This window comes from Megalops cyprinoides, chromosome 3 (genome assembly GCF_013368585.1).
Source record: "Megalops cyprinoides isolate fMegCyp1 chromosome 3, fMegCyp1.pri, whole genome shotgun sequence".
Classification (NCBI taxonomy): domain Eukaryota; kingdom Metazoa; phylum Chordata; class Actinopteri; order Elopiformes; family Megalopidae; genus Megalops; species Megalops cyprinoides.
The window spans coordinates 32,607,233-32,618,229 of record NC_050585.1 but is presented as its reverse complement, the minus strand read 5'-3'; the positions used below and the strand labels follow the sequence as shown (position 1 = coordinate 32,618,229).

At 39.2% G+C, this 10,997-nt stretch overlaps 1 protein-coding gene across 1 annotated transcript; it reads left to right on the top strand.

Moving 5' to 3' along the window:
* The first annotated feature begins 5,694 nt into the window (after window positions 1-5,694).
* LOC118775239 (diamine acetyltransferase 1-like) lies at window positions 5,695-8,382 on the top strand. The gene is made up of 6 exons (XM_036525055.1): window positions 5,695-5,964; window positions 6,268-6,319; window positions 6,417-6,500; window positions 7,495-7,596; window positions 7,752-7,792; window positions 8,061-8,382. Exons 1-6 carry the CDS (start codon window positions 5,899-5,901, stop codon window positions 8,226-8,228), a joined length of 513 nt encoding a protein of 170 aa, XP_036380948.1. The 5' UTR covers window positions 5,695-5,898; the 3' UTR covers window positions 8,229-8,382.
* The last annotated feature ends 2,615 nt before the right edge of the window (window positions 8,383-10,997 follow it).

Below are 10,997 nucleotides of genomic sequence, written 5' to 3'. Positions count from 1 at the left end.
CAATAGGACCAAGGATACGGGACAATATAAAGTAGTGGTGACCTCCCCCACCTCAGTACTGCACCAATACCTGTGGGGTGAATCACTGAGGAGACCAAGCCCTGGACACCAAGTATTGTGTTGTTGTGTGCATCTGTGCCAAAGTAAGTAGAATACCTCAGTTCAACGGGTTGCATTACAATTGTCTGTAGAGAGAGAGAGGTGATGTGCATTGTCATTCAATGTATGCTATGTGTGCATGTTATTAAAGATTGTGTTTGTCTGTTATGTGTAAATGCTCTTATTACCATAACCACCAATTCTGATTGTTCTGCCTGAATCTTGCAGGAAACCACACATCCACACATTCCACACCCACTCCACGAAAATCCTCAATAAACTTCTGAACCCGGAACCTGACTCCTGTGTCCTGACCGACACCCCACTGTGACAGCAAATTAGCCTGAACCTAGTTTATGGGTGGAACTGACCCTTCAGTTTCAACTACCCATCCATTGAAAGAGAGACTGAAAAGGAAGTCAAGTTAGTGTTGTTACATTGTAAATGTTGCCACATTCCAAAAGTTGTTGGCTCAGAATAAATTGTTAATTTGTCCAGGGCATGACACAATACCATGGTACTTTATAGTACTATATTGCATTTCGGACACATATGCCCACAAAATTAAATGTAATTAGCACATTCTAGTGTATTGCAAATTGGGCAGAGTATGGTCTCAGTTCATAATCATTATCAGTGGAAACTATATGATTTTAATAACTGACTCCCAAATAAGAAACTTGAAATCACAATAATAATGTTGATGTAAAGATCCGTCTTTGATCCAATAAAAAGCATTATCGAAGCACGCAAAAAGCATTGACTTCGGGTTCAGCGGTGTCGGAGTGAACCCTGAACATTCAAACCCATTTCAGTATATACAGTTTAGGCTACGTTCTTAATGTAAATAAACCAGACCAGTCGCCTGTATGATAATGAAATCAGAATACCGTTTGTTTAAGTCAGGATACCAATTGTTTGAGATGGTTCTTGATTGCCCACTCCCGGTCCCATTCCATAATTGATTGCCGTCGTGCTTATCCCAATTATTAGGATGTCTCCAGAGGTGTGGACCATCCTGTCAGTGTCTCTATGATAATCCAGCCGTTTGGGGTGAGGCGGCTATTCAAATTATATCATGTCTGATGGAATACACATTCTGGGGCAGAATGCTGTAACTGTTTACAGTGGGATAGTCATGTGGTTGCCCTTTACTATAGTTCTCTGAGCATCCTATTTACATTTGCATCTGGGGTGTTGCCAGTTTGGCAAGGCAAGAAGCCTCTCTCTATGTTAGATGAAAATAAGACCCTTTGAATTGCACCCTACTATACACAGGTAGCCAAAAGAATGAAACAAGCTCATTCTTTGTGGGTGACCTCAATGCATTCCCATCCATTTGCATCCATTTCAGAAATCTGTAAATATCATCAACACAAAAGAGTGTTAGTTTTCTTTCACTGCTAAACTGTGCTAGCATTCTAGAGAGAAGCATATACTCTTGTCATTATTCATATAGTTAGTTCATATAGGTGTTTCTGACACTGGTCAATGAAACACTTAACACAGATACTGAGGTACTACTTTTTGATCCATTGGGGACATACAATGTGAAATCATACCGGTATGTCTTTTAAAATAAGTGCCATACATTTGAACTTATAGAATGTTAAAGACTAAAATGAGCATGCTCCATGGTGTAACAGATATAGCTATGGCATTTATAACTGATACTTATGCCTGAACTATAACTGGCACTATCCCAGCAGCAACAATTTATTTGCCAGTGGATTTATAACATAGATGAGACTCAGTAATTCTGGCAAGGCAGTCTGCCATGTAGCAGCAGTTATATATGCATTACAAAAGTGAACTAGGTCAATACTGAACCGTTCTTATCTGTGACATAGAATAATGTTGCAGGTTGTGATCAAAATCCTTTAACTACCAATAAAGTCATCACATGGATCATATAACTTATATAAGTCAAGGTGATATCAACCTGAAATCTGAAAGCACCTTCATGTGGTCAACTCCAGTATATTATACATATAAACCTACTTGGTTAATAAAACCTTCTTGACCATAATCTAATACATCTTGATACGTGATACGCGATTTACTTAGCTTTAGTGATAACATTTACGTAATCTTTTATAGTCACTACAGTGATGAAAGATTCATACTTTTTTAAATACATGTTTTATATAATGATTTTTATAAGATGACCAATCAGCTGTACTTGGAAACACTTGCAAACTTTTCATAACGCATGGAGAGCAGGTTCGATTTCCTCTGAAGTAGAAAGCATAAAAGTCAGAATAGAAAGGTTAAAACCAGGAAAAAGGGCAAATGTGAGCATTGGTGACTATAAATACACTGAACTTGAACAGTGCAGCTAATAAACTGGCAAAAAAATATATGGATTAATATAAAGATATGTGTCATGGGTGGACTGCATAAAGATACACAGCCTTTTTTGTTAACTTGTGTATTTCATAAACACATAGGTGCAAATGCATTGAATGTACATTCATTGAATGCATGTGTGTGTATGCCTACGTGTTTATCTGTGTGCATAAAGTTTAAACATTTGTCTGTACATGTATGTGTGTATGTATATGAGTGTGTGTAAATGAACATGCATGTTTGCACGTTTATGTTTGTAATAAATTGAATGTATAAATATACTATGGTAAAAGCTAAAACTAAGCTGAAGGATAAGATTGTTTTGGAACCACACTGTGCACATCAGTTCCCTGCTCCATGCCACCCACCAGCATGGCTTCTATTCAGAGCCACAACCCCTGTTGGGGTAGACAGCACACCAAACATCAGAGTTATTCGCTGCTCTGCTGTGATGATATGATAATACTGTGCCCTCTGAACCTCTATTAGCTGGGGGAGAGGGGGAGGCCAGCGCTGCGTTGGAGGGTTGCATAGAGAGTCTCTGTTGAACATTAACAAGGGCAAGGCTGTAATCTTCCTTGGAAAACAACTGCAAACAGAGGCACACAACGCAGCAACACCACGCAGTGCACAGAACCTCTGTAGATTACCAGCTGAGACACAGTCTGCACACAGTCCCCCACAAGATCTCAGCTGCACCCCCAGAACACCCTAATTAAATCTCCATAATGTCCCCACATCATCCCAGGAGTGTCTGCTTAATCAGGCAACATAATATCCTGATAATGTCTCTCTAATGTCCCCCTCAAATTTCATGATGTACCCATCTTCATATCTCCATAATGTCCCTACAAAATCTGAGTGATGCCTTCAGAGTATCACACTAACAATTGGATTATGGTGTACGTGAACAACAACCTTGAACTGGAGGTTTATGTCGTACAATGCAGAAATGTATTTTATGTAAAAATGTAGTTTGATCACAATTGCATTAACCTTCTTGTTAGGAGACAGTTTTGTGGAATGGCATGGGGTTTGATCCGGAGACACGAGATGTGCTTTCGAATACAAAGCAATGTCGCTACATCCGACCGGAGCCAAACAGCGCCTCTTGTGAACCCTATGGAGCCAATTAGGTTACAGGGCTCAGGAAATAGCCAATTAGAGAGGGAGCTGTTTAGCTATGCACAGCTCCACAAAACCAATCAGAAACAGCACCCCGCTGGTCATCATAACTCATGTGTAAATGTGCCTGCTATTAACTGTAGAAAAATGAACTAAATGCTATACCTATTGAACTTCTGCTCAATGCTGATGTTCCCACGGCCGGCTGTGCAAATAAACCTTCTTGTCTTTTTTTATGGACATCGAATCTGCTTCTTTGTCGTAACGAAACATGTTTTGGTGTTCGGGACTTTTACTAACACTCCTTGAAAGTGACAGCTCTATCAGAAACTCATGCATACATGTGCTCATAAGCTAGCAATTTTCAATGGTTTCTCCTTGTTGAATGAGGACAGGCTCAGATTGAATAATAGTGTGGTCACACCTTTGCTACTAATGCAGCTACCTTTTGTTGACATTCATGAGTTTCTCAAAGGAAAATGAAATAGATACAGCTGCAAGAGGCTGAAAAACATACAAAAGTACAGCAATAACAAAGGCCCTGGGATATGACTTTCTGCAATGAGCCTAGCCTCAGAGCGAAACTATGGTATTACATTTTAATGAATTCATAAAGAGGTTAAGGAATAAGGTTTAAACTAAAGTTTTAAGCTATTTGTTGATGTTGCTCAAGATCCAGCCAGCAAACTACATCTGGCACCCATGATCCTGGGTTGGTTGTCAATGGCAAGTAAGACTAGGTACGTACCTCAGCAGAGGCCCCCTTTTTTCCTTTAAAAATGTTAAATAATGTTAAATGTAAATAAAAATGTTAACTGAACTCTGTGGCACTCTCAGTTGTCATAATGTCCTTAATGACATGACCGGAACTAGAAAATGCCTGCATACCCACCTTAACCTAAAAAATTTAAATTGGCAAATGTGTTAAGATGGAAGCATTTTAAAAGGTTTTTGGATCTATAATGTTAAAAGACACAAGTGCTTGTTTAATTCACACAGAGAACCTTCATTAATGAGTCATGGGTCTCTAATACTTGCCCTCTCTGATATGAGTAGGCAGGCCACTAATCTCACAAAAAAAACGTTGAACAATACATGCAACAAACAGCAGAACATTTCAGCTTGCTTACTTGAAAGTCCCATCTAAAGAAATGCTTGTCAAAATATTATTATAAAAAGTGCTGTTGATCCAATGTAGGACACCACCATAGCAGCAGCTAGTAGCAACAGTAAAATTTGCTTTTACAAACTAAGCCTTGCACAGTGACAGTGATGATGGTCAGCACTGACTGGCAGCCCAAGCCCAGGTAGTCAGGTCAGTGACACTCCTGCATCGTGGTGACTTCTAAGGGGTGTATGGAAGGAAAAGACAGGCAAACAGATATAGCAGGGAAAGAGAGAGATCATCACTGGTATTCAAGAGTGCTATATATACAGGACCACTGGTGATGTAGTAGCAGACTCCAAAGGGGTGGTTACAGGCAGACCAATGATAAGAAGAGGAGAGGAGAGAAGCAGGAAGGAAGAGAGAGGGAGAGAGAGAGAGAGAGAGACAGACAGACAGACAGACAGACAGAGAGAGAGAGAGAGAGAGAGAGAGAGAGAAGCAGGAAGGAAGAGAGAGAGAGAGAGAGAGAGAGAGAGATGGTGGAGTACTGAGACAGGACTGAAAATCTCTTGGAATCCTATTTGCTTTCAGATGAACTGAACTGTTACAAATTATTACTGTAATCCTAGGAAAACACCTTCATATGCTGATGCGGAAGCTGATGTAATGGGAATGGCATGTTGACTAAATAAAACAGACCAAGTGCTTTGCGAATAGTGTCAAAGGGGACTTCATCAAAACAATCACAGAAAACAGCAGTATATGTATGCTGAGCAGTGACATTCTTTAAAAAATCTATTTAAGAAAACTCTTAAGAAGAGCTCTTCGTGAGAGGTTCTTACGGGACTCAGCACATGATTCCGTGATTTTTTTCCCCCCATGTATTCAGCCAGTTTCGTGGGACTGGCCAGAACAATGACCTCTGAGTCACAAGATACAGTAGCTAGGAAACGATGACGTTGTTGATTTGCCTGCCTTCCGGTACGGTGTTGCGACGTACAAAGGAACCAGCTTATATAAAGCGGAGGAGCGCAAGCAGCAGTCGTCTTCCAGCTCTCCGAGCGACGCAAGCCTGCATGTAATCTCTTCTCCAGAGGGTCAGGATCCCAGACTGACTACGGAGGGTAAACTCCTGGGAACCGAATGAAGAAACAAGTCTTGCTTCTTTTCACATACAGAGGACTCGTGAGGAAGGGAAAAAAGAATAAAAGAAGAAAATGGCCAATTTTATATTACGGAAAGCCGAACCCAAGGATGTGTCTGACATACTGCGACTCATAAAGGTTAGACTAACGTTGGTCTACGTGACTAAAACAGTTTGCCCACTGTTACCGCTGTAGCTGTAGAAATTACCCTTAGGCTATATCATGATAAACACTTGTTGGAAATGTAAGGGGTTTTCAACATACGTCATTAACTATCGCAACAGAACAAACATCAGTCAGCTCGACGACCTATGTCTGAATGTTACTGATTAACAAATGATACTGGTTAAGTTGATTCTAAATAGCTAATCTACCTAGAGTTGCTTTGAAATGAAAGAAACAATGCCAACAATATAAATTTTGCCTGTATGTGTTTTTCAGGAACTTGCCAAATTTGAAGAAATGGAGGAACAAGTCATTTTGACTGAGAAAGGTACGTATTTAACCATACCAAAAACAAACAGGTGATGTCCTTTCAGTTGGAGCAAACGTGACCTGTCAGACTATGCTAATCCCATCGTTGTTTACAGAACTGCTGGAGGACGGCTTTGGAGAGACTCCGTTCTACCACTGTATCGTCGCAGAAGTGCCCAAGGAGCAGCAGAGTGTTGAGGGTATTGTAGCTAGTCAAGCTAGCAATCGTCATAATAATTACAAATGTATTAACCATGTTTTAACAATATTAGTTCTTTTAGGTGGCGCTTTACATTTATTCTAACATGTACAATTGAAATACTGTGTCATTCTCATTGGTTTAATTCACTTCAAATTCTTTTTTGAAAGTGTACCTCACAGAAATAGTTTACTTACATTTTTTTTCTACTTAAATTTTGTACAGTACAGTGGCATCCAAGCTTGGTTGAATCCTTTTGCATGGGATATGGCTTTCCCCCTAAAAGTCAATTTAAACAAACCTACCTTCTCCTATTGGAACACTCTCTTATGTATCCCCATCTTCAGGTTACAGTCTCTAGCTTTGCCATGTACACTGCTCTTGGCTTGTACAGCGGTGGGCGGGGAGGTAACTGAAAGATTCATTACACTGTATGATCATGATCATGATCATGGCAGGTAAGGAGAACCATATGTAGCCAAGTGGTAAATGTTTCTTAACAGAGGTCATTGTTATCCTCAAAATTTAGCAGACAAATGTTTGACGGCTAAACTTTACTTGTTTCTGTTGGCTTAACTCCAAAAGCAGCCTCTTTTAGGTAATGACTCACAACAGTCAGTGTATGAGCAACTGTTCAGTCTCCAGCTGACATATCTGGCCTCAGTGCTTAAAAGCCAGCAGGCAACTTCCAAAGCTGTTGTGGATAATTGGATGTTGAGGCCATGACGGTCAAGGACTGTGTCCTGTTACTACATGAGCACACAAGCCAGACTTGAGGCAAGAACTGAAGGGCTGTTGAATAAACAGTACACAATTCCCCACTGAAATCACGTATATGCTTCAGAGTCGTGTTTTCATCATAAGGAAGGAATATTATTTCCTTTACTGTTTGGCCTTAAAAGAACACAGACATGCTCAGGACTGCAGCACCATTAGAATATTACAAGATGACGCTGAATTATTTTCTGTATATTTTTTGTTTGCTTGCTTTTTAGGGCATACTGTTGTAGGATTTGCTATGTACTACTTCACCTATGACCCCTGGATCGGAAAACTGCTGTATTTGGAGGACTTCTACGTGATGAAGGAGTACAGAGGTAGCTAAAAACTTTTGTTCAGAAACATTATATGCCAGAACCCCTGTGGTGAACTTTGACATGTATATCATTGACAGCTTGTTCCCGTTCTTAAATACTCATTGATGATCTCCAGCTGTAAATGCTTAGTTGCTCTGTTCCTCTTTGTATTTCAGGGTACGGAATTGGGTCAGAGATCCTGAAGAAGCTCAGTGAGGTATGTTTTTCAGCATGTTTTCATTTCACCATTGGCTGGGCTTGAACACACATACAGATATTGAGTAAATAATGCTAATGTATTGTATGTGATTTCAGAAGACAAATATTTAAAAAATATGTAAACCTGAGGTTTTAGCTGTAACTGTCCATTTTAAAATAAGACCAATCAAATGTATCGACTGACACGATTTATTTTTGATCACTAGTGTCTAGCTAAAGGAGTCCAGGTGTTTTTCACTCACCTTGTTCCTTGACTTGCCCCCCAGACGGCAGTGAGGACACGCTGCAGCAGCATGCACTTCATTGTGGCCGAGTGGAACACGCCGTCCATCGAGTTCTACAAGCGCCGCGGTGCCTCAGACCTCTCGCTGGAAGAAGGCTGGCGGCTCTTCAGCATCGACAAGAAGTACCTGCTCAAGATGTCCACCAAGTAGACATAGGAGTGGTGTGGGTGTGTGACAACCCCCAGGCCCCAAAAATCCCTTTTTGGGGCGTTTTGTTGCTTTTTCTTTGTTTTTGAAGAGCAACTTGTGTAGTGGATAGTTTGCTTGTTTTATTCGTACAATTAAAAAATGAATATAATCATGATTGTTTTCTCCTGTTTGTCTGTTGTTATTCTGTGTTTTAATTGGTTTGTATTTTTTTCTCAGATACACTGTACATCTTATCTTACTGAAAGGCAAAAACACATTTTGTCTTTATGTATTAGAGCATAATTTACACCACATTTATTTTTCCTGTGGGAAAGACTAAAAGTTCTGAGGAAAAAACAGTGATTGTTACAATGACACACTCTTGGATATTTTGGCAGAGAAAACACACAACTGAAAGCCTGTTCTGTGTTACTCCAGCATCCTCTATTTTGAGTGACAGTACCAAAACACAATGTCAAAACGGAACTTGACAGATTCAGATGATACTAGTTTTGTCCGGTTCAGATGGGTTATCTCAGCTGAGACATGAGTCATTTGCACTCTCCACTTCCTGTCTGATGGACAATACCCACAAGGGTTTTAAACTGAGATTTGAAAAGCCCATGTCTTGTGACAATGTTTCGGAACATTTCTGAGGAACTTTTCTCAGATTGAAACTTTTTTGAGGTCTAAAGGGAAACATGACTTCCCAAATTAAGAATCTAAATTTGCATTGCTCATGGTTTTGGCATGAAGTGGGGGTAATCTCACCCTGAGATTATTGCAAATTCACACTCATAACATTTTTGCTTTTACTGTCGATATCAAGTCTTGCCTTATAAAAGTCTCTTTGTTTCTTTTTTCTGAACCTGGCTATATCAGGACAAAGCCAGTTACTACAGCCCCACTCATCATCCATTGTATTCCTGGGTGTAGCAGAGAGAGATGATACATCGCTCTTAGAACTTGGAAAATGCTATCAGGGCTGCTTCCTCAGCAGGCCAGTATAATAGGCCTTCAGTATACAGCACATTTGCATTGTAAATGTTATTGTCATTATGTAAAAGGATGAGTATAAGGATGAGAATACATCTTTCTAAGTCACCTTGAAATGACTTTTTTTTATCACTATGCAGTCTGCAACATTTGGTCTTAAAAAGGTTACACAGTCTATAAATCCACTGGCAATGCCAACAACTTTTTCCATGCATGAGTCAATATAAAACATACTCTTTTCCACCTTTGCCCACCAGCTCCTTAGAAGCGCAGGTAACAGAACTAAACAACAGTTGACCTCATTAATTACTTTTCAAAATTTAAAGGGTTCAATCAAATTAGCCCTCACCTTCCTTTCAAGGTCTCTACATATTAACCCCATGAGCCAGGACAGACATATTTGGGGAATAACTGTCATTCCAGTTCAATGCAAAATGCAACAATGCACACTGATGTGTCCTTATCTGAACCCAACACATTAATTCTGTGCAGGGAGAACAAAACCTAATCTCAACAATCCAGTGGAAATAGGTCAAAGTTCATCCACACTGAAACATACACACATACTGTAATTAGTTCAGCAGGGAAAGTGCAGTGATACTAGAGGTATACCTGAATCCACTTTGACTAGAAATAGCTTCGCTTCTTTCACCCATTTCAATTAAAACACAAGTCTAACCAAGAACTCATAAGAGTGTTCTTATATGTAACAGTCTGCATGTTTATTTATACCTATGATTAAACAGGAACAAAAAAATGACGTAACAGAGAAAATTTTCATATTGGATAACATTTTTCAGGGGTTTGAATAAATGCGACGTGGTTTGTGCTTGTGTATGTGTGTAGCCAAGTTATCTTTGGTTGTTACAACTTTTAGAATATTTTATATATTATATTTTTCATGTAGAAAATCGGGCAGTCCTCAAGTTTCACTCTCCCAAGACTGGGCATGCAGCATTGGAGGATGATGCTTCAGACTATGTCTGTTCAACTCACTTGGTGCTCAGAAGAGATTTTCTGCACCAACCATCTGCTCTTCTATAGTCAGTCCAGTCTATAGTTGCCTTTACAGCAGCTGAAGAGATTACATGATTTAAGTCTCTCTTCTACTGTCAACTGTTTCAGACCTGTAACTAATCTGTGGTCCTTCTCTACATATTTCGATGAAATTTCTAGATAATGAAATTTCTCTTCTTTCTTTCTTCATTAGGTTCCCCCATAAAATGTTCATGTTTTAAATTGCTTAATGCCAATACGCAGAACTGTATATTTCATAGCGTTGAATTTCACTTGCCAGTTGTCTCTCCACTTCTGAATATTACTCAGGTATTCCTGTATTATTGAGTCAATTTGCTCCTCTCCCACATTTAGTATGATCAACATATACAATTCTTTTAATTCTAATATCCCTCTAATTTAATCCCGCTAATTTAATAAAAAGCATTTGTCACAGCAATAACTTGTAGGACTCCTCTTCCTATGACACTGTTCATATACAATTTTTTTATTGTTATTCCTTAAATCGTGTGATGATGCCAATGTTATTAATAAAATTTTACAGCTTAAAGAAAGTTACAACTGTAAATAGTATGTTTGTTGTTACAGTAACAGTGTAACATTCTAAATCATTATGCAAATCTGTATGAGACTCAGTCACACACAAACTTAAGTAACAGAACACATTAGATTGGACAGATAAAGGACAAAGATTTTATATCAATTGTTTTTTCTCAAGCCTTATTCTATCAAATGAATAGTTTATATACATTGGTAATTGCATAGTTGTAGCTGGTA

What these genes read in the sequence shown, in the direction of transcription:
- LOC118775239 (XM_036525055.1), top strand. Translation starts at nt 5,899, where the DNA reads ATGGCCAATTTTATATTACGGAAAGCCGAACCCAAGGATGTGTCTGAC. An exon ending in GGAGCAGCAGAGTGTTGAGG is followed by an intron (nt 6,501 to 7,494) that starts GTATTGTAGCTA and finishes CTTGCTTTTTAG; the next exon opens with GGCATACTGTTGTAGGATTT. An exon ending in TCCTGAAGAAGCTCAGTGAG is followed by an intron (nt 7,793 to 8,060) that starts GTATGTTTTTCA and finishes CTTGCCCCCCAG; the next exon opens with ACGGCAGTGAGGACACGCTG.